Raw genomic sequence first — 24,101 nt, 5'->3', positions numbered from 1 at the left:
TTCGGCCGCACAAAATGAAATTGGTTAACCAAAAAAACAAAAACAAAAATCACAAATAAAAAAATGAGCCGGTTAAAACAGAACGAGGTTAATACATAGTCACTGTGAAAGAGTCACTACAGTTGTGCACACACTGGCTTGGTGCAAGAGAGCTGAGCTTAACTGGCAAAACTTCTTCCACAAAGTGTAGCCAATGGAGAGGGGGCACCTCTATTACCTCCACAACGTCACATCATACCTGTGTAGTGGTGCTGCTGATTACATCATATCCTTACAAAGACAAGGTAAAAAGAAAAAAGAAAAAAAGAACTGTGCTGTTCTGATCTCTTCTTCAATTGAAGATTGTTTTTAAATTGTAATTTAAGATAATGGCTATTGTGTACGGCCAAATGTAACAATATTATCTCATCAGTATACACGGAAAAAAATCTCAAGATCGGTGTAAAGTTTCCCCCAAAAATTATAACCAATATTCCGTATTAGTATTTCACCTAACAGAGCTCCTCATTTTTTAACCGATAATATTGGAATAAGTAAAAAAAGCCAGAATTTTGGAGAAAGAAGGAAATTCAGCAGGAGGAGGAGAAAGAGATTTTAGACTGAGTAAATTTTCCTTCACAGACAGAACTCCTGCAGGCTCTCTTTGCTCACCTCTTTAATTAACTTAATCTCTGGATGGCTCTGGAGTCTATTCAACGAAATAAAATCCTGAATATCAGAGATGGTAGAAGAAAAAGCCATTAAACAATTAGCCAAGGACGAGAAATGTTAAGCGTGTTAATTGCGGTCATAAAGATGGAAGTGTTAATACTTAATATAGACTCGAATCACACCTCCAACTCTACATAGAGATAGGTCTCTCCCAGAGGATCGCCCACGTTCTGGACCATGCAGCTGTAATAGAATAAGAACCAGTTTCCTTCCTTCTCTTTTTAAAGTCATAAAACTGGTCTCCAATGATACAATGATATAAATAAATTTACAGCCATTAGTCAACGATTTCTGTAAAAACATATCAATCAGTTGGGCGTACTTCGTAGAAGTTGAATGTTAAAATGAATTACAAGTAAAATCGTTCGGCTCCACCTCAAACTGCACTACCCATCATCCATATTTATGGGCCCAGAAGATGAGTTCGCATATAAATGGAATCTGTAAAATATGGAAATATGAATATTTCATTAATATTAGCCGAGGGGTTAGATACTAGACCCGCATAGCAAAGATGTGTTGCGGTACTAGTCTAGCCCTTGATTTTTACTTATTTAATGTGTGATAATTTATTGTAACTAAATTGGCAGTTGAACTTTAAGGGTGCCTTAAAAAATAGACGATTACATTATATAGCATCAATATGGTAATGTGTTTATATTGAATTGCCTATATATCTATAGTGAATTTAAATTTGAATTCATGTGGCAGTTTATTCTGCAAATCTCAAAACGAAAAACCGACTATCTGGCTTTGGCGAGTTTTTAGTATATTGAACATTTATAAGGACTAGATTTTTGTTGAAACTTTTGAGTTTCAATAAATTTAGAATTTTCTAAACTACGAAAATCAACATTTATCAAACTGTCGGGCAGATTCAGTGCCACTTTATATCAGAAATATCTTCCTTAAGCAAAAACAAGTAAAACATTAATAAATGTAGGAGCCTCATTACACCATAGAATAACCTAGCGACGTTGAAAGATAGGTGAAACTCTAGGTATATTCTTAGAAATTAGTATGCAAGAATTAAAGAATAATATTTATAAAAATCGTAAAAAACGCTGTGTAGATGTACAATAGTTATTTATTTAACAAGTGTGGAAAGTAGTACTTTTCCTCACACGAGGCAGGGTTTGCACGCACGAGAGAGCGAAGCGAGGCGAGTGCAAGTGCAAATTGCCGAGTGTGAGGAAAATACTTGACACTCGAGTTAAATATTATATTTTTTCTGCAACCATTAGGCTTATTAACTAAAAAAAAAAAAACTAAACAGGAATCACTAGAATCCATTTTAAATTTCTATAAGGTAACACTATAACCTTTTTAACTGTTATAATTAAAAATATCTAATTATTTATTAAAATATTATTTTTACTTCTATATTCCTTTCAATTTTTATTTTATTTTTTTAATATTCGTTTTTTAATTATTTAGATAAAATAAATTTAAATAAGCTTATTAAAGTTTTACAGAAAATATTTAATAACAAAACTTCTTATATCAAGGAAGCATAATAAAGTTTTTCCACTCACTAGTGAGGAAAGTGACACTAATGGGAATTTTTCCCCACTAGTGAGGGAAGTTGGGCATTACGCAGCTGATTTTAATTGAGTAATGAGAACATTCCTACATGGTTGCAGAAAAAAGATCTTTAATTGTGTTGATAGGCTGGGATATCGCCAGAGTCGAAGGTGCTACCCTATTTTCATCTTCAGGGATATAAATGTGGTAAAATCTGAAAAATTAAACCATTAAGTGCGGATAGGAAATATGGTGGAAGTTGTCTAGAAAGGTGACGTTCTTAGGTTACGAAGAGTTGGTTGGCTTAAGATGGTGTAGATAGTGACGTCAGGCAATAGTAATTGGAGGGCTGCCAAAACAGAACTGACTGGAATGAACTGATAACAGGGCATTTCCAGGATGACATTCAATGGTTGGAAACAAAGAATGAAAATCTGCACGAATACAGCTGAATATAATAGAATAGAAAATAACTTTATTATTCTGGGACAATTGTCCCCTAAGAATAAAAACAGGTACAATTAAAGGCCTTAATAGTTTGGCCTGTGATTAAACAGAAAATATACGAAAGTATTTGCAAAAAATGAAAATAAAAATAACAATAGAAATTAAGGAAATAAATTAAAACAATTAAAATTCCGGAGGAGGCTGGTTAGAAAGAAGATAACTGAATAGACGGGAATTAAAGAAAGAAAGGGTAGGAGCGTGGCGGACAGATGATGGCAAGGAGTTCCAGAGTGAGGTAGCACGTATTAGGAAGGATTTGTCAAAGGATGAGGTAAGGTGTGAGGGAATATAGAGATCAGATGAGCGAGATCTAGTATTACGGGAATGGATCGAGGATTTAAACTTAAAGAGTTGGAAAATATAGGATGGCCTTTGAGACTGGATGACTTGAAAAAGGAAAGAAGCCAAAAAATACTGACGGCTGGAGACAGAGAAAAAGCCACTTCAACTCAACGTAGTTGAAATGCGGGAGTCTCTGGAAATGCTGAAAATAAATCTTATGAAGCACTTCATGAGGCGCTTGAGCTTAGCTACAATATCACCAGAAAGACCGTGCTATACACTGAGCAACCATAGTGGAAATGGGGGGAAAATAAGAGAGGAAACTAGGAGTTGCCGGGTCTTAGCTGGAAAAAGGTGACGGGATCTATTAAACTGCTTTAGGATATGGATGGAACGTCGAGAGATTTGGGAAGTACTACCGGAAATAAGACTAAAGTAAAGAAAATGTGACCTATTTTTAATGAATGACCATAATGGTGGCGATTAATCAACCATCTTTTCTTTTCCTGCCGATATCGTAGTAAATTTTTCTATTTAAAACGCTCCTCCATAAGACGGTGAGAACTATTAATAAGAACTACAACCGATTAAATACACAGCCCACGCAAACATCAACTGCAGCACTCTACTTCTACACCCCCGCATACTTAATCCGTATGAAGAGAAAAGGAACCATAACTACAGACCTTCTTTGTGGCGGCGGATTTGTTGCAGCCACACCCTCTAAATAGCTGCAACATGTATACAGCTGGGCAATACGATCAGCAACACGCGTTCGCCAAGATTAGTAAGTTATAACATCTCAGTAAACACATAGATAACCAGCTAACTGTCTAGGGTAACTTCGAAAAAAACTAGAAATCTTAATATTTGCAAAACAACGAAAGTATTTGTAAAAAGACAAACAAACAGTACACTTGTAAATGGTAGGAGGAGAAGAAAGTGGTAAGTAATAATAACGGTCACTGGTAAAAATAAAATAAATAAATAAATAAATATGAAAAATAAATCTAAAACACAGTTATATCTAAATATAGTAACTGACCAAGTAGAAACATGCATGCAGCAGCCTAAGGAAAACTCCAGCTGATACTTTTTAGTGAAAGTGGTTGGCCTTAAATTAGTAATAAATAGCTAATTACAGAAGGTGACACCAGGGGCAGTGCACAAACAGAGCATTCTAGATGCAATAACAGTTCTACTTTATTGAGTATTAAAACTAACTGAATATTCCATTGTTACGTATTAATCTCATAAAACCCAGTTTTTGCCAGTAATTATAGTCATTTTTGGAACTACGAAGGTTCTTTGGTGGCAAAGAATACAACCTCCACTTCCGTTGTTTACTAGCAAGAAATGAGTCAAGGAGCGGATTAAGGTGACAATCCGAAGTATCGCGGTCTAACAGGAAGTGTTCACTTAAGTTCTATTCTATCATGCTGCAGAAAAACTTTCTTCTCTGTTGTCTAAAGAGTTGAACTATAGATATAAACTGAACCCTAATCTAATGGCGGCGCTGAATAGAGTTAAGAGGTGAAAGCTGGCCATTCCAGAACCAACACCACCCTTTCAAAGTTCCAATAGTCACAGTTCCTTTGAGACTTGGGGGGATAACCGACATAAACCACTGTTTTTGAATGTTTGGGGTTGTACTCGTAAATGTACATCCAAATTTGAAGAAGGACACTTTGATTTTTAATAATAGTCTGATACATTTTAACCCTTGGGGTGCCTTGTTATGCTGAGGTGACAATTCCAAAGAGATAATACTTAATCCAACTTTATAGTCTACTCCCTGTAAGTTTTCTAGTGGATCAGTTTCTCTTAAAACTAAAGTTGCGCTAAAGGTGCAATGAACGGCAAACCTTTCACGGCTCATAATCTCCTTATTTAGAGACCAATAAACTGAAAGGCACGAATTGAAAAGCACTGGTCTCTTCAGCTTTACGAACTTCTCCAGCTTCATCTTCTTAGAAGCCTTATTTCTCAAATGATGCTTTAATACTTATGCTCGAATTTAAAAAATTAATAGTGTAAATTAATAAGTCTTAAGCGATGAAAGTAACAATACTCTACGTTTAATTACTTATTTAATTATTACATCCAGTTACTAGGAGTTCTTCAGTAGTATTTCACGTCACCGACCTTCATTGAACAAACATATCCTATTTAGAGTGTATTTAAATATAACCACTAAGAGCAAGAGTCCAGCCCAGCACGTGACTTTATAATCATATTTTATTAATATCTATAAATTATTTATTTAACAATGCTTGTAATTTAAAGTTCCCATTTTTTAATCTAGAAATCAAATTAATGATCTTTAATTAAAGAAATTCTTTATCAATTCTTCCTAACAGAGAATGCAAAAGTGTGATGGCTGTATTAGTATTCACAGGTGGGCTGATAAGTGTGGGATTGGGGCTCCAGGTTGGCCCAAACTCGCCAGTTCTGCGATCCTCCATTTCTAACAATATCAGACTTCGGAGAAAGTTTTCAACAAGAACTGAATTTGTACAGGAAATGCCTATATTTTCTAATGTTATTCAGTAAATACAATCTTCCTATGTTAAATGATTTAAAAATAATATAATACATTATGTATGTCTTTTGGAGTAAAAATGGCCTATATATATAAAATATAATTAAAAGATTGTATTAACTGCCATTAACTCAGTTTCATGTCGGATTTTTTAATTGGTAGTGCTAGATTTAAAAACAAATAGCAATTTAAACATTAAATGCAATTATTGTCAGGGCTAGTACGTGTGGAACTAAATGTTGACAATGTCGCGCACGCTATAATTTATTATGGCGCGTTTTTATGCCGCAAAATACAGACGAGAAGAAACAAGTAGTTATGTCTGATTAAAGTGCAGTGTTGCCAACAGAAAGGAAACGACTAATCTACTTGGACCATTTGTTTACGTATTGTGATCACATATATGTATATCGTACATCACGATATTGACAGTTAATATTTGCAAAAATGTGCAATAAAAGCGGAAACAAAGGCTTGTTGACCGGTAGGTGGGTCGGTCTAAAAGGGCAGACAAGTTCAAACTGTCTCAACTCCTACAGACAATCTGGTGGCTGTACATCCTACAGATCTACAGTACAAGTTCAACGTCGCAAACAACCTACAGACTCTTCAACATCGCAAACAACCCAGACATATGCTAAAAAAACCACAGCCTCCTACACTTTCGCCTACACAGAAATATTTTAAGTCTACTCTGGTAATCAGGGCTAATCATGTTTCTACCGCGGGACGGGAACTATCACCACTCTACTTAACGTACATACCTGCATTCTTGCAGTGCTCACTAGATATCTATTTGCAAAGTTTTTTTTTTTTTTTTTTTAATTTAGAGTATCTTAAATTTCCGGTAGAAATTTGGCACGATCGCCAAACATGTCAGAAAAAGTAAAATCTATCAATTTTCCAGCCAAACCTAAAAAAAGATTATAAAATTACAAAGATTCTCTCTCATGACCTAACCAATAGAACGACTTTAAAGATCGATGGTTGGCAGAGGTCACGCCACACATTGCTTGCGCTTTTGCTAGTTAGGTAAGGGAATGGCCATTGGTTGTAGAGAGTGATCGATTCCCATCTTGAGAACATCACTGTGAATTACACAACCGAGGAAGCAAAAGATTGATCATTTCCTTTTCAAAACTCTCTTTATTTTCAAACAGTAGAGTCATTAGAAAGATTTAGGCATTAAATTGACTAGAAACTTAGAATTCGTACTGAAAAGGGAGTTAATTTCAGAGTAACACATGTTTTGATAAACTAACACTGCTATAAGGTGACGCTACATTTCTACCGGAATCCCAATAAAGTAAAATAATATTTTCAGAGAAAATGTTTCAAAACAGGGTCATGCTGAGAAATATCCCCTTTGAGATTTTAAAAGGAGTTCTCAGAAAATGGTGTGTGTAAAAAAAAACACTGAAGCTCTAAAACTAAAAAAGGTTTCTTAGAGGCTAATCAGCTCTTTGTCCTGCTCTGAAGAGCTTGAAACGTGCGTACACGATAAAATCATATCTACATGATTGCAAGGCGCCACGATAGCCGTGGGGTTAGAGGCGAGACCTGCGAAGCTAATATGTATTGTTGGTTAGTGGGTTCGATTCCCGGTCTCTAGGCCTTGGATTTTATTTAATGGATAACAAAAGAAATTTACAGTAAAGTATGTTTGCTAGTCGCCTCCGTCCACGACACCTAATTAGGGTAGTTGGATGTAAAGCTCACCTGAAAAAAGTAGGCATAACTTTACTTTAACACGATTGCAACAATAGTTCATCCTGTGAAAGGCAATATTAAACAAAATGTGTACATTTTTCGAAACAGAAATTCTAAAATTAGGACCAACAGGTACTAACTGCTATGAACGAGAACTTTTAACTATAAAAGTATAATAAAAACAATTATCTCTAAACCAATAAACAATGCAGAGCAAACCAGGTGAAAGCTTTTATGAACAACGATAAAACTAAACCCTTTCGTATTTAGAATGTCACAATACTGTAATGAGAAACCAGCCCCATATATATCAACGGTGATATTGGCACAGATTGTGACGTAATCTATTTTTTTGTATCTCTTTTTCTCTCTTTGAACTAATATTTAATTTTTTAGATCAACATTCAAAAGGAAAGTGGACGAGATTTAAGAAAAAAAACCCTGCCATCAAACCTGTCAATACACAGGGACGTGTGGGACACATTAAGTATGGAATAATCAACGTAAATATGGATATTTGTTAATTGATGTGAATGCCATGCTTAAATATCATTAGCCAAGTATTCTGGGCAAATTCAGAATAATAACATATGGTCGGCCGAAGGTGTGTCATGGCGAATAAATAACAAGCAGCTGGGGGACTGTTTAAGGTTACAAGTTAACAAGTGGGTTTTTTAAAATTAGAAATTAACAATAAGACAGCAAAAACTAACAACAATGCTTAAGGAATAAAAACAACGTCCTAGAACTACTTAGTAAGTATATTCAATAAGCTAACAACAATAAGGATGACAAAGATTGGCTGGCTATTAATTGTGACTGGACAAGCGACTCTGATGAGTTTCGAATATAAGGGGGGCGCCCCTCTGGTTATTTGACATAATGTTTACTGACTAGTTGACCTCGCCACTAGGAGGCGGTAGATACTTATACCTGGTGGCCTAATGCCTACGCACTCCTCTGTCAGGCTATTGTTCAAATCAATAATGCAATCTCCCCACCCTTCCTTTTCTAGGCATAACAATGTTGGAAGCTGCTGAAAGAAAGGCAGTCTACTTGAAGATAGCGGTGCCCTGGTTTGAAATCTTTAAGGATCAAGAGTCCTGCGATATTTCATTGTTCAGTAGAGTTTACCGTACCCACATTTTGTAAAAAAAGCACTTTTTCGGTCTCAGATGACTTTGAAAGGATTTTGAAGTAAACATAATCCCAATATTTAGAAGTAAAATAAATTGACTAATCTCAGGTATGAATTTTCAATTTTGTAATATTTAGTTAATTACAGTTTACAAAATGGAAAATAATAGTCTACAGGCAGCCTCCAATTATTTGATAATTTTTATCATTAATAAAGAATAAATAAATATATAAAAAATAATAAAGAAATAAGGAAAAAGTCACGAGTTTGACCTACAATACATTATAGTTCGTTCATGTTACTAGCATGATGGTTACGTCACAGTCACAGACACAGACATATACAGCAGAGGTAATTATTGTTCGGCATGATTGTCGCCCTTCCTCCCACCTCCTCCTCACATATCTATAATTGTTTTATAATTATGGCAGCTCGTAAACAAAAACCATATGTTCCCTTATGAGATACATATATGGTAAATCGCCCAAGATGAGTTCAACCTAGTTAGCCTATCTACTTGTTACGGCAACGGAAATAAAAAAACGACTGCACCCAAAGAAAGAAAGGAATATATTGTAACAATCAGGCGGAAGGAAAAAAAAAATGACAATGATTAGTCTGTCAAAAGCTAACACAAGTTACAAGGAACCATCTGTATTGTAGAACTATGTACTATGAAAGAATCAAGTTGGAGACGCGCACACTATCTAGTGGAATTACGATGAACTAGCAGATACTGAATATGGGAACTTTGACCATAAGATAAATCTCTTTTCCTGTCCTAAAAATGGAGAAAAGAAACCGTTCTTTAATTAAAATTCTTTAATTTTTGTACGCGATTTTGGTTGTTCACAAGGTTAAAGTAATCGTTTGCCACGTATTGTTCAATGATTTTGATAGTGAAACGGCTTGTAACATTGAAATAAAAAGCGTCTAGCATAAATTACTCACGACAGTTACAATAGAAGAAAAACATCAATGTTGCCCATGATATAAAATAATCTTATAGTTCTAAACTAGAGACCTCCTCAGGCAGTCGACGAAAAATCTCCGAAGAACTGAAAAATAAAAAGAAAAAACCCAACAAGAAAACAGCGGATGAAGATGATTTTAGCAAACGTGGTTAGCGTAGAAATGATAGTGCCAACGATTCTGAAAGCGATGAAAAGACTGAACAGTTCAGCCTTCTGGTTCAAGCTGAGCTCTTCATCAGCATTCTTCCACCCACGGCACACCAAATTCTATGCACTATGTCTGGCGAGCCAATAGTTTTTCTCTTTGTACAAGATGAACCTTCTTCGCACTTATTTACTTACTTTTCGCAAAAGGGCTATTCTATTCTTCTTTGCTAGACCAGGTCGGAATTCCTTGCTGATGACCAAAGTAAACTCTCGTGAGTTCAGTGCTCACAAGGCCGCTTATTCTACAGCATCCCCCCCCCAAAAGTGATGGAACTGTCATCCTCCCGATTCATGAGGGAACTGTTGGCAATAGCCTCATTTCCCACATTCTAGTGTCCGTTCAGCAACCCAAACAAAACTCGATTAACTTTGTGGAAACTGATGGCAAACATCGTGATGTTTTTTTTCTTTTTAGTTACTTCCATTTTGTCCCTACTTTACTCGCAAAATAAAGCTACCTGCATACTCTAAAACAGTATTCGCCACCGTGACTGAGATGGCCGCGCCTTTTCCTGCCAGGAATAATTGGTCTACCTTCGACTTAAACATGCTCTAGTGTCTATTATTGGATAACTGATGCTAGTCTTACAATTATAACACCATTTAGAACTGTTAAAGAGATATCATGTGGACCAAGGGCTTTACTGGCTTCTAAAAAACAACCATCTTTTCATTGTGCTATAGCTCTAAATATTTATTCCATAGTAATAAAATTGATTTTATGTTTTCAAAACGAGGAATACATTTATTTACATAATAAAATTGTTATCCAGTATTCTATTGTGAGCTGTTATTTTGTTGGAACAATAGTAAACAATTAGTTCCACATAAAAATTTTAATGATCTTTTAAAAATTATATGTCTACGTCTCACCAGCTTTTTAACGTTGAAGTAAACAAATCGGAGTTTATTCAATATTCTTTTATATACATTATTCAAATTTTGTTGGAGTCATTTTCTATATTTAGAATATACGTCGCTCAAAAAAGAAAAAAAATTGTTTGTATTTACAATATTTCACTAGTAATTACTTTGAATATTATTTCCAGTTTTATTACTTATTACAGAATAATGGGAAACAGTAAAGAACCTCTAAGAAAAACAAAAAAGATAATTCTTACCTGGTAATGTAGAATTATGGTCCAAATAAGGCCGAGTGTAAGCTTAGGATTGCCATCGACAATATCTTCCGGCCTAATATTTACCAATTTGATCTGTTAAATAATTACAAAGAATTAATAAAAACACTGAATAAAACAGCTGTGCAGCCGTACAATTGGGCTAGAGAACTGCACGGCTGCACTATCTAACGGCAACTGTTAGAACTACTTTATTATGACACCATAGCATAACTTCTTTTCTTCACTTAATATTTTCAAATAAAAACTAATTTAATTTAATAATGAAACACATTATTATTAATTTTTAATAATACATTAATTAAATAATTTCAACTAATAAAGTGAAAACTTTTGCCAATCTTTTAATTTTATTAAATCAATAAAAAAGATAGATAACATAAAATATTGTCTCACCTTTTTGTACCTAAGAAAATTCAAAACCAATTCTACATTTTGAAGACAATGGAATCGCATTCGCCCTTTTTCTCGATGCTGCAACAAAAATAAAATAAAATCAAATATTTATTTGTCATAGGATATTGTTTACTTATAATAAATAACGTAAGTAGTATGCCATAACATAGTTCTAAATAATGGAAAAAATTTTCTTTCAGTTTTGAATTCGTTTAATAATTCCTCTTTCTCACGATATTTCATGTGTAAGCGAGCAAGAAGGAAACACACCTCTATCCTAACGGCTGCCCTACACAAACTGCATACTAAATCATTCAACAAGTTGGAGGACAAGGTGAGTTTTTTTGGTTCCAAAATGCATTTATTTATTTATTATTATATATATTCCCTTTTTTAGCTCAGTGCATTTTGCCTTTCTTAGTTTTTTTATAGAATAGAATAGAATAGAATAGAATAGAAAAGAAATTTATTATTCTGGGACAATTGTCCCCTAAGAATAAATACAGGTACAAATAGAGGCCTTAATAGTTTGGCCTGTGATTATAGAGAAATTAAATAAATAAATAAATATTTACAAAAGTGAAAATGAAAGTAAAAATAAAATAATAAAACAGCAGAAATTAAGGAAATGAATTAAAACAATTAGAATTTCGGAGGAAGCTGAATAGAAAGGAGATAACTGAATAGACGGGATTTAAAGATGGATAGGGTAGGAGCATGGCGGACAGATGAAGGCAAGGAGTTCCATAGAGAGGTAGCACGTATGAGGAAGGACTTGTCAAAGGATGAGGTACGGTGAGAGGGAATATAAAGATCAGATGAGCGAGATCTAGTGTTACGGGAATGGATGGAGGATTTAAACTTAAGGAGTTGAAAAATATAGGAAGGCCTTTGAGACTGGATGACTTGAAAAAGGAAAGAAGCCAAAAAATATTGGCGGCGATAGACAGGAAAAAGCCACTTCAACTCATCGTAGCAGTGCGAAATGCGAGAGTCTCTGGAAATGCTGAAAATAAATCTTATGAAGCAGTTCATGAGGCGCTTAAGCTTAGCTTCAATATCACCAGATAGACCGCCATACACTAAACAACCATAGTCGAAATGGGGGAATATAAGAGAGGAAACTAGGAGTTGCCGGGTCTTAATTGGAAAAAGGTGACGGGAACTATTAAACTGCTTAAGGATATGGATGGAACGGCGAGAGATTTGGGAAACATGGTTTTTCCAGGATAGGTTTTGATCGAAAGTGATACCAAGGTTTTTCACAGAGGGACAATATTTTATTGGGGTATTGTAAAGGAAAAGATTAGGAAGAGGAGCCAATGATTATAAAACATAAAACATCATTGAAGTCTTATTTTGATTAAGAGGCTGCATTTGACTTAAAAAAATGCTTTCCAGCTATTAATTTGGGAACTATTGGGTATTCGAAGGAGCAAACAATTCCTTCTAAATTCTTCAGTTTTCCTATTGTCCTAGTAGTTGTACTAAATCCGCTTTTCTCTGCATTTTATTACTAACTGAACTGAGGTAAACTTATCGTACTTTTATTTTAAACATTTCTGCTTTAATTTTGGATAGATTTGGGTGACTGGTGGTGATAAGGAGACGAGTTCGACGAGGGTAGAAGACTTGAAAGAGTACTAAGAGCCAGTTAGATCTATCAATAAATCTTAGCTTTTGGAATTAAAGTCAAAATTATTATTTTTCATCTATTCCTGTATGATTTCTTAACAATATTTGCACTTCAACTTTTTTGTAGACTTGAAATATTCTGCGACCAACTTTGTCAAAACTCCAGTGGAATGCTAATGGAATTAACGCTGTATAATGAGAAAACTTTTATAAACAATTCTACGGACAAGAAAATCAGAAAATTTCCTAGTGTTCTTGTTATTCTAGCACAGAATAAATATGTAATAAGATTGAAATATCCTAAATTTGCAAATCATTCGACTTGAGTGCCCACAATTCTGGGACGAACACTCACTAGACTTTCTCTTATTGGGCTTACGCAATGCCCAAAATGCTTACCCAAATGTTTTATACAAAATCGAAACTTAACTCTTACTCCTATTGTATAGTTTGTAAGCAAATTGAAGTGATACTGGAAGGAACTCAATCCCAAATCTTCTCCAAAAATGTCCCAAAACAAATTCTACTAGAATGATTTATTTGAGTAAAATGTAAATAAGAATTTTATAGAAAATTATAGAGGACATTTCCGAGAAAATCTTTTTAAAAAAACGTGGAAAACCTATTCAGTGAAAATGTTACTTCTGATTAGGGATTTTAAGTTACAGAGGAACTATAAATTTCAGGCTATCTGCGATTTTTTTCAGGCATAACAAGAGCGAGAGGGAGATAGGGAGTGTTTTCTAAAAACCACTTTTTCCACTCAAGAGGATCTGAGAACAGCTACCTCTGGTGAAATACGTATAAAAACTTAAAATTTTGAATGATTACTATGCTTTCATAAGAGAAGTGGAGGGGAGAAAAGCAAAGTTTATTTGAATGAAGTGTAAACCAGATGGCAAAAAGAAGAAAATGAAGCAATCGAAACAAACAAGAAAAATAGCAGCAGTGGGTTAGAATTGCAACAGAAGAAAAAAAGCAAAAAGTTGCAAAGATCTTGCGAAATAACCTGACAATATGAAGAGGTAGAATTGAGCGGGTGAACAACTATTGGAACCTGCCGATGTGGGCGGAAGAAAACTGGTCTAGAAACCCCGATCTCTTCGGGAGAGGAAGGGAGCTCGAAAGATGAAAGAAAGTGGGTACAGAATCCGGGCTATAAATACTTTAGATTCATAAAGAATAAGTTAACTATATAAAACAAAAGAAATCTCTTGCAGTCTGTTAGATCTATGGCGAATGCAGTGGCTGTAGAGAGTAGCTATTGTTTGTAGTCGCGGTTGTTTAAGGTGCTAGCTGAGATAGGCATACCACCATCCTGATGAATGATGTCCAGCCAAAGAGGAATGGTTCATCATAAATGATGATCTGACTTCACATCATAATACATATTGGTAGTTCATGCTCAGGGTTACAGTTAGGTTCTACTGTAAGGTTAAGTCCTATGTATTCACCACCAGAATTTTAGTGCCCTATTTGTATACTTTGCAAGCAATCTTAGACTATTTTTAATGTACAAATAAACTTTAATTTCAAAATAAAAACCATAAGATATTTATATCTGAGACGGTGAAAACCATTTCTAAACATGATTACGCTAATGGATTAATACCACGCCTCTATAAACAAGCAATGCTGTACAGAGCAGCGGTTTGTCTGCTAATACCTTGATATTACGGGGCATGCCGGGCCCCGCCGTCCTAGCCAATGATAGTATTAGGTTCTCATCTTTAGGTCACCTAAACAACGCAAACTTTTACGATCATGTCAGCACTTTGTTTAAAATGCTATTACGATTAAATCTGATTCAATTCCATTACGATTTGATATCGATCAGATAATTTTTGCCGAACTTCCAAGTAATAAGATGTATTAAGAACCCAGATACCTGCGACTACATCAACTAGATGAGATCACCTAGCTGATTGTGTAGTACACTATAATCTATTTTAATGAATAAAAGAAGGTTAGCTATTCATTACCATAAATACTGGTTTACATCTTTCTGTAGGCAGTTCCTACTACAGTGCAGAACTACGAATGATAGATTTTCTATTTTTAAATAAATCCAAGTTATCTAATTAGTAATACGAAATAAAAGGCTAAATAAAAGAAAAGCTATTCTCAACTGCTTCATCGACTAGGGGATACCTCGTTGCTAATTAGGGTTATAAAGTAAAATAATTTGATCTCCCTATTTATTCATTTGTGACTCGCCATGATTGTCTTCTTTAATTTTGACTATCTGGATGATCAATTCAGTATGATTGATGATTGAGTGAAGAAAATTTGATTTCCACTAATACATCTTTTTGTCATTTTCAATATTGCTAACAGCCAGAACTAAGATGAGTTCTAAAACTGCGGAAAATTTAATATATTGAAATATCCAATGCAAATTAAGAGCTCGAAACTTATTACCGGACCACTTCTTCCATTATTCTTCAATTTTTCTATATTTTCTATGCTGTCACGAATAAGTTTCAGAAACACTAAGGCAGGGGTAATCGAACCCTTGAATAATTTTACGGCCCGCGAAATTCATCCTAAATTATAAACTCCAGATGGGACGGATTGATTAAAACGTAATAATGAACTAAAAATCCATTTTTGCAACATCAGAATCAAAACAGATTATTATAACACTTATGGCACAAATCTCTAGCAGTGTTTTTAGAAGAGATATAAGGAGATAAATTTTGAGAGTTATGCATTTCCTTCATATTTCGAATTGCTGTATATCTCATACTATTAGGGTAATCAGTACGGAAATATGTACAATTATAGTACACGTTTACCTGTACAATTGAGCACAAATCTAACTCTCTAGAAGTGTTTTTAGTGGAGATATAAGGTGATAAAGATAAGAAATTGTAGAGGTAAACGAGTACTACTATTGTACATGTTCTCGCACAAATTGCCCTAAAAGGCTAAGAGAGACAGCAATTCGAAATATAAAGGATATGCAGAACTCTCCGAATTTATCTCCTTATTATCTCTTCTAGTAACACATATAAATGAAGAAAAAGTTTTGTAAGTAACTAACTGCAGCAAATGCACTAAGAGAAACAGCGTAAAACCTAGTTAATATTATATAATGAAAAATATAGTTCTATAGAAGAAGACTTCTGAAGTTTCTACTTAATTGCAATAAACATGGAGGTCACTTCTCGCTAATAATGGGTATTAAGTCTGTTCTTGTAACAACCCTCCACCCAGTCGTAAAAAGACGTCGTCTGTCTGTCTATCACTTAATTACAGCTGCAGCAGGAATGTGATCAAGTTGGCAACGTTTAGATTATTATTGCTTTAGGAATGGTACTATCGAAGAAATGGTACTTATTACTTATTTACTGCGATCTCTACACCTGAACTTTTCCCATTAACCTTTGGAAGGATCTTGTAACTATGCTACATGCATTCCATCAGAACTGTATAATAAATAACAGATAGAAACTATAAAAATATCTTACTAGTCAAGAAAACTATTGCGTCGTGTCAAATCCTAGCTGTTCACTGCCGTTTTACTAATCTTAAAACAGAATTTCATGCAGCAGCTTATACAAATGTGATTATTAACAAATTCTCGAAGAACACAAAGAACTGCCATCAAACGGAGACAAACAAAGATATCAATAAACTGAGCCAGCACATTTGTTAGGTCCGGTATGACTGACTAGCCATGGATTTTGGCGTCTCTGCGGTTATCCCAACCTAACCACACAAACAACAATTCAGAATGAGACTGCAGTGGTAGTTTTGATGAGTGCAACTGCTTAGTTTAGCGAACCCCTAGGCAACTTTTATCTCCCTTACCCTCACACTCACTCAGTAGCCTACATTCTTTGAACCAAAACAACACTGACACTAAGAAAGCCACACCAGATCTTCAAAATTTCAATGGATTCTCATACCAATATCCAAACAAATCCAATCTAATTGCACCAAGCGGATATTCAAGGATTATCCAAGGAATTCCATTCGAACGCTACTCAAGACATTTTTTATGAACCTCCTTTCGCAACAGGAAGTGAAATTTAAAACAAAAATATCTCTCTTAACAAAGAAACAGGCGAAATGATTTACAATAAGTGTCCAATAATGGAATACTAATAATGGTCATCACATTAAAAGTTATGAATAATTATTATAACCTTGAAATATTACAATACAATAAATAGACGACCTCCACTGTATTTAGTGACAATAGCACTAGATAGTCTGATGGCCGTAATTTATACAAAACTCACCTTTTGTGGTCTCCGCTTTACGATCACAAGTGAAGCTATTTCTATTTTTTACTATTTGTAGAATATAATTAATTCTTTTAAAGAATAAAATCTAACGATATAACATGGGCAGCGTGGCCTCTAGTATAAGAATCTAAAAGAATAAACTATTGTATAATCAAGGTTATGTTTGTATTGGTATTGGAATGATGATTTAGGGCTTGATGATGTTCAAATTCAACGATGAGAGGGATGATGATGCAGACAATGTTTGTCTGTGTGTAAAAGCATCATGATGAGATCAAAGTAACGAACTTTTACAAATTATTTATTAATAATTTAATGAATCACGCCATGTAAATAGTTAAAGAAAAGAAACTAAGAACAGTACTGACAGACAGGCATGACGCCTTTCAATGACTTCCGCCGCTATACAGTAACCACTTATTATTGATTTCCCATCGGTAACCTTCGTACAAAGTCTTGACTCTCGAACAGTCAAGTGGCTATATAACTATCGGCTTATGTATAGTTAGTTAAACTGAACAGATCCTACTAGAAAACGTCAATTAATAGTGTTCAAGCTTCAAAATCTCTCTCTGTCTCTCTTTCTTTTGTGTGTTCGTATGTTCTAGTAAAAGGTTTCAGCTGCAAGCGATTGATTTAGTATTTTCAAATATTCCAAGCCACTTCCTCTGAATTATTTAGTTATTCAATTGTCTTCAATTATTGAGAAGCTAAAATATGGTTCGCAACATGTTCATTAGATACAACTTCAAAAAAACTCCACAAGGGTCCCTCCTATATGCAGAGAAGATTTTTGCGTTAGCTCCCATAAACTATTCTAAAAACTACAAAAAGAAGACCATAAAAAACAGACTGAACCCACCATGTTGTCCATGCTTAAACTAAACTACTAGAGACAAGTTCATTGTGCGATCTTCCAGTCTATATCATTACATGCACGCCAATTGTACTACCGGATATAACCTTCATTTCCAACAATTTCCGTTAATCTAGAAAAACTTGGACAAGGACATTTACAATGAATAATCCAAATGAAAAGAAAAAGTAGAACTCGTTTGTTTATTTATATTTAATTTTTATTTAAATAGTAAATTGAGATGAAATAATTTAAAATAATTTATTATATAATAATTATTATTATCTAGAGTTAGTTTTAATAATTGGCATGCTTCATAATTACTAATTAATTACTGATGTGTGTATAATAAAAACGTATATGTTGTCTGTATTATGTAGGTTGAATATTAATTAACTTTTTTATTTATTCCAACGACTTTTTAGTGTTTTTTTAAAATATTTTTATTTTTTTTTCAAATTCAGAACTTACCAAATGTTCTCCAGAGAGCACCTCCAACAGGGATATTAAATTCAACCCATCCTGGAGGTCGGTAAATAGATCTGTGACGTGACGATTTGCCTAAAAATAAGAAATTAACAAATTAGGAAACTTATATGTATAAGGCACACTCAACACACAAAGTTGAAGTAAAATTTAAGCAACAAAAAGAAAAAAGTTAAATAAAACTAAAATTATTAAAAAAGTAATAAGTAAGCTGTAAAACAAAGAAATATATAAAAACAAATTTGCAAAAAGTTGACTTCCCTAATAGTTATTGTAACACATTTAGAATAATATTTAGCAAATTAAACAAACATGCGATCTCAAATAAATGAAAAAAAAAAAGGACTCAATAAATCAAAAATTGAGTCAGAAAACAAAGAAGTGTTTAGCTGGGGCTGCTAGAGTGGCTCCATCATTAAATTTAGTTCTGCAGAAGCTACTTTTCTATTCTATTTACTGCTCAAAATTCTGATAATGTCAGTGACGTTATGAGCGTTAATATTTTTGATTAAAGTCAAAAAATGAAAACTATTATAAAACCTAAGTTATTAATTTATTTTTAATATTGACTTAAAATATTAAGGATAGTATATTAAGTCTTCTTAATATCTTTTGTATTGTGGAAAAAAACATTGAAGTGTTATACTAAACCAGCCTTGCTTACATGCGTTGCATTATGATACCGTGTTATTTGAAGATGAGTTTAGGTTCGCAGTGCTAGATAATACCTAATAATTATTGTAGATGTATCAGCTGTTGTGGGGATTCCTTAATTTTACGCAGCTTTACACACACTTCGTTAATACGAGTTGGAAGAGGGGTGAAGCTTTGCAAGTGTAAGTCAGGGTCTATAACTACCGATAAATAAACGTATAATTTACAATAACAGCAGATTACGTCAATGGTATTAAAATGAATTGGGCATGAATAGACTTGCTTAGCACACTTAGTTATGACCAATTCCTCCTTTGCCAATTAATTGGTTGCCTAATGATACAATCTGCATAAAATAACCTCGCAACTGGATGTGCAATTTAAAGCGTTTTCTAAAAATCGTGACAATATTAACAAAACAACTAAAACATTGACGATTCCCATAATATATCCAGCCAGTGTGATGTATGAGATTCAAGAATATAGCGAGGATGTTCTGCTATGGACAAGTAAGGTACCAGGATAACATGGACATCCTAAAACAACTGCCAAAACTAGGCTGTTCATTTTCTTTTTGTTTTAATCCTGGCAAGATGGTATAAGGAGCTCACAGACTAAATATAACTCAGCCGTTTCAATGAGCTCGAAGAAATGTTCTGTGTCATTCAAGAAGATATTATCTCTAGTTAGACAGTGCCTCCTCTATTAGGCTACTGAATTCCAAGTCACGTGTTTCTGGTTCAAACCATACATTAACAATTGGTTAATAATTGCTTTGTACCAATATTAACATCCTACAAGCCATCTTTGAGTCTATTCTACGACAGAAAACCTCCAAGATTCAAGACAAGAAATACTAAGTATAAGTGGACACAAAAACAAAATTACTGTTCACCTTTTTCTCTGTGAGGCGAGGGAACAACGATTATTAACAGCTTTAATGACAACATTTGCGGCGCTTTTGATGAGTAAGTATCTAAATTTGATAAAAAAAAAGGTAAAAAGCACCGGTAGAGGGGCGGAAATCGACATTACTAATCGACTTTGTTTTCACAGTGTAATCACTTTCAATAAATATTGGTTTGTATCATAGGGACTGAGTTTTAGATAAACAATTATTCTTGAAAGCAAATTTATAATAGGGGTTCTCATGTGTGTACTGATAACAGCAAAAGGAAGAAAGCAACTTTGTGCTAACTCTTTAGCAATGTTTAAATAATGGAGAAAAACAGAATTCCCGATAAGTACAAATGATAATGGTGGTGAACAGATGAGGCTTACATCACTATGGTGACTAACTGATTTTGTAAATATCTTTATATAAATAAAAATTTATGGAATTGAATATTATTCATAGCAAATAAGTACTGTACTTAAATTTAACTATAACTCGGTAATTACGTAATCAGTAATATTAATTTTTTTTTTTTTATCCTGATAACATGAAGTAATACCGAACGTATTGAATTTTGCAAGAAACGCTTTAGATTTTAGTTCTGAGATTTCTTAAATTCAAAGAATACCTCCTCCTCACCGTTTACAAGTATAGAAAAAAAAAACTAAAAACTAAAAACCGAGAATAAAGCGACTCCAAAAATCGATTCTTACACAGAAAAGTGCAAACTTTGTGCATTTTTTTAAATATTTAAATCAAAACTACTTAATCTTTCCTCTCACATCAGAATAATTGGCTAGGTTGCATGAAAACTGACATGTCTATCTATCTCATTTTTCACAATTACATTAGCCGTTAAGATTTCGTGTGCTACTAAAATAAGATAAGCGCTCTAATAGCATGCAAAATACCGGATACAACTTTGCATTACTTCAGATCACGATTTTCCCCAAGAAAGTGTCGGAACTAGTAGCGGATTTACTCTTATAAAATCTCTATTGCATTCTAGAAGTTCTTGAAACTTATTATCCACACAGTTCGTTATTGGTTCTATTTCTGGATAATAATCGATTGTTTATTAATCAGCTAAAAGAATATAGGTATATTACGCCGCTCTGCGTAATTGAAGTGAATAAAATAATCTGAACCACACCTATAGAGACTTTTGTTGTCGTGGCAACCCACCACTTAGTTGCGTAACTATAGCGCGGAGATTGATTTATTTATTTTTAAATTGCTAATTAGGAATTATTGTAATGGAAGAATACAGCCACAACGACATTAATAGGTCAGCTATATATCGAATTACTACAGTCAGCAGCTGCTATCTATTGGTAAGCTTTTAGTAAATTTCGCAGCAATTATTGGCAGAAAACATCCAAAAAAGTAATAATAATAAATAAAATGGCGCTACTTAATCGAAGCATGCACAAACTTGCATTGCTTATAATAGCCCAGAAAATTTAATCCCCTTTATGAGCAGGGCTTACTAGCTTAAACATCTTAATAATAGCTTTTCCTTTTTAATGATTTGCAGCTTCGAACCCCAAACAGAGATTAAAGTTAAAGTTTATTCGAAAAGTAGATGGTGATGGATATCTTGGAATGTGGATATTATAGTAATTCAGCTCCCTGCCCACAGATAGATCTTGGAACTGAATTGGTCTTCTTTGAAACTAAATTGGTCCCCAACCAAAACAAACATTCCTGTAACCACTGCTAATATAAAACTCTCTCTTCATGACTTAAGGCATCAAGAATATTTAACCAGTTTAAAAATGTAAATATTTTAGTACTGAACAAAGATAACAAAGATTATTTCTTATTTTCTTCAACAATAAAGACGCTTTAAAAAAAAAAGAAAAAAAACACAGGTTCTCCTGAAAGGGAGGAAGACGATAGATGCACTACCGAAATTACGGCTCTTTCGATTCCAGAAAAACTACAAGATAATCCATGGATTGTCCTTTAGCTGAATAATAATCAATGAAATCCAACATGAATGAAAATAAAATGGAAAACAGATTTGCAAAGAAACACCTCACACTAGCTCTTTGAACTATTAAACTTAGCTCTAAATAGTTGATCTTAAATGGGACAAAGAGCCACCTAAAAATCACTATTACAAATAGTTGTATGACAAAACAAATTATTAAAAAAGAAGATAAATGGCCGATAAATTTAATAAACAAAACGTGACCAATCATATTTAGGTATGGTGGACATGACATGAGCACTCACAAATACTTCCACGTGTTGACTTAGATTAATGAACATTCGCTGGGATATCTAATTTCTGCAAAATCAGATTTGAAAAATGGAGTTCACCAAATATTAATCAATGTTTTCTCTGTTCATTTAATATTAATTTAGTTTATCATTTTGTTTTTAAATAATAGTTATTGAATTTTATCAATTATTACTGTTTTCTTATTTGCATATGCAGAAAGCAAGAGTAATTTAAATCAGTTAGAAAAGAAAAAGATTGTATCGGTTTTCCCCGTTGCAGGCATTGTGAAAAACCATTTGCTCATTTTATTGGTAATATTTATGGATTCTGAGTAAAGAATTTTATCAAAAGCACATTGATTATTCTAGACTCTAGATTATGGAGTGCAACTAATCAAGGAATCTTGCGCTACTTTACTTAACAAGTGTTAAAAATAGTATTAACACTTTATTCTTCAAAATATAATCTATTGTTTTTCACATCTTTGAGGTACCAATTCAAATTCCTCATTAGAAATGAGTGGGTATTTTAGAGGCAAATAACTTAATGCAACCTGCTTCCGTAATAAACGTTTTACTGCGCAAAAAAAATGTGCCCACAGATAAAAGAATAAATGGTAGTCCGGAGGAGGAGAAGTCTGGGATGCAATAAGGGTAAAGAATAAGTCCAAATTCCAGCACCGTCTAGTGAAGAATGGTCATACTGCTGAAGAACTTCTAAGTAGAAGAAGAGACTAATTCTTAGCTAGAAGACCACACTCTCCTCTTGTTGAACTTCTCTTGTGTTGAACAGCTCGTTCATCGGGAACCAACTTCCTCAATTACCCCTAAATAGAGAGCATTATCTTTTTCTTGGCGAACCCTTGCTTTCGAGGCATAGAAAGAGCAGACTGCCCAAGCCATAACCCACTGTGTTTTTTTTTTTTTGGTTTTTGTGAACAGAGTACCTACTTCCTTTTATAAGTTCGCTAATCCCATCGATTAATAAGAACAATTAGGACATATTTAAACCATACACTATTTCTGCTGAGATTAAAATTCGTGGGAATAGTGTACTGTTCTTAGGCACCTGCAACTTTTCTCGAGCTTATTCTAAAGCTTCTCAAAGATGCTGTTCGAGTTAAAGCCCCAGACCTAATATTATTTTTAAATTAAAGTTCATAACCATTTCCCTAAAAGTGATAACCAATACTTTGCAGCACGAATTGACCCCGCTTTAGCCCCTCAACTTTACGTCTTCTTCGAGCTGTAATTTTAGCTTTAAAGCTTCCCCCCTCCTAAATATCGCCCAGCTTCAATATTGACGGAACTTCAACATTTATTTCATCTATTTCTTTTTTTTTTTTAACTATTAATCTTTTTAAATCAAGATGTACGGTCAAAACTCAACAAAATTCTTGTTGTTTACTGAAAAGCGATGAAGAAATCAGTGTAAAGTGTTCACAGTAACATCAACACATTCAAAATACAACAAAAAAAAAATGAACAATTTTAGTTACACTTGAAACAGACTGCCCTACGACCTTGTTATTATCTATGTTATTATTGGATCCTATTATTTTTATCATTAAATTAATTATTTAATTAGAAATGATAAAAATGATCCAGACGCCATTTTTTATTTCACTTTAAACGAACTGTACCAAGATCTAATAAAACTTAATCAAAAATCTTAATTAAATGAAAAATTAAGCAAAAAATTAAGACAAAAAACAAGCTTCTTAATTAATTTTTTTAAAAAAAGAAAAAGTCTATTAAAAATAAATTAATTTTGAAAATAATGGTTAAAAAAAAAAAAAATTAAGTGCCTAATTTCATAAAATAAAAACAGCAATTAAAAATCTTGAAAACTAAGGCAGCAAAAATTTAGTGAATTTTTTTTTTAGCATATTTATTAATTATTTGTGACACAGTGACCACAACAAATCATGCAAAACATCTGGCTGGCTTTCATTATTTT

General features: G+C 33.7%; 1 protein-coding gene across 29 annotated transcripts in view; it reads right to left on the bottom strand.

Moving 5' to 3' along the window:
• The window catches only part of shot (dystonin-like protein short stop), a 187,497-nt gene that overhangs the window by 74,351 nt on the left and 89,045 nt on the right, over positions 1 to 24,101 (bottom strand). For 27 of the 29 annotated variants that reach the window (XR_012459802.1, XM_074132580.1, XM_074132602.1 and 24 more), the window contains 3 exons: positions 18,349 to 18,438; positions 11,131 to 11,208; positions 10,717 to 10,809 (listed from right to left, as the gene is read on the bottom strand). The exons of the other annotated variants lie outside the window; for them this stretch is intronic. Coding sequence is in view for 26 of the 27 variants with exons in the window: in XM_074132580.1 (XP_073988681.1) it covers positions 10,717 to 10,809; positions 11,131 to 11,208; positions 18,349 to 18,438 (261 nt within the window). In the remaining variant the exon portion in view is untranslated. The remainder of the gene's footprint in view (positions 1 to 10,716; positions 10,810 to 11,130; positions 11,209 to 18,348; positions 18,439 to 24,101) is intronic. 29 annotated transcript variants of the gene reach the window in all.

This window comes from Rhodnius prolixus, unplaced genomic scaffold (assembly GCF_049639745.1).
Source record: "Rhodnius prolixus isolate KJV_2025 unplaced genomic scaffold, Rpr scaffold_4, whole genome shotgun sequence".
In the NCBI taxonomy this organism is placed as follows: domain Eukaryota; kingdom Metazoa; phylum Arthropoda; class Insecta; order Hemiptera; family Reduviidae; genus Rhodnius; species Rhodnius prolixus.
The sequence above is the reverse complement of the archived record's forward strand: the minus strand, read 5'-3'. Positions and strand labels throughout refer to the sequence as shown.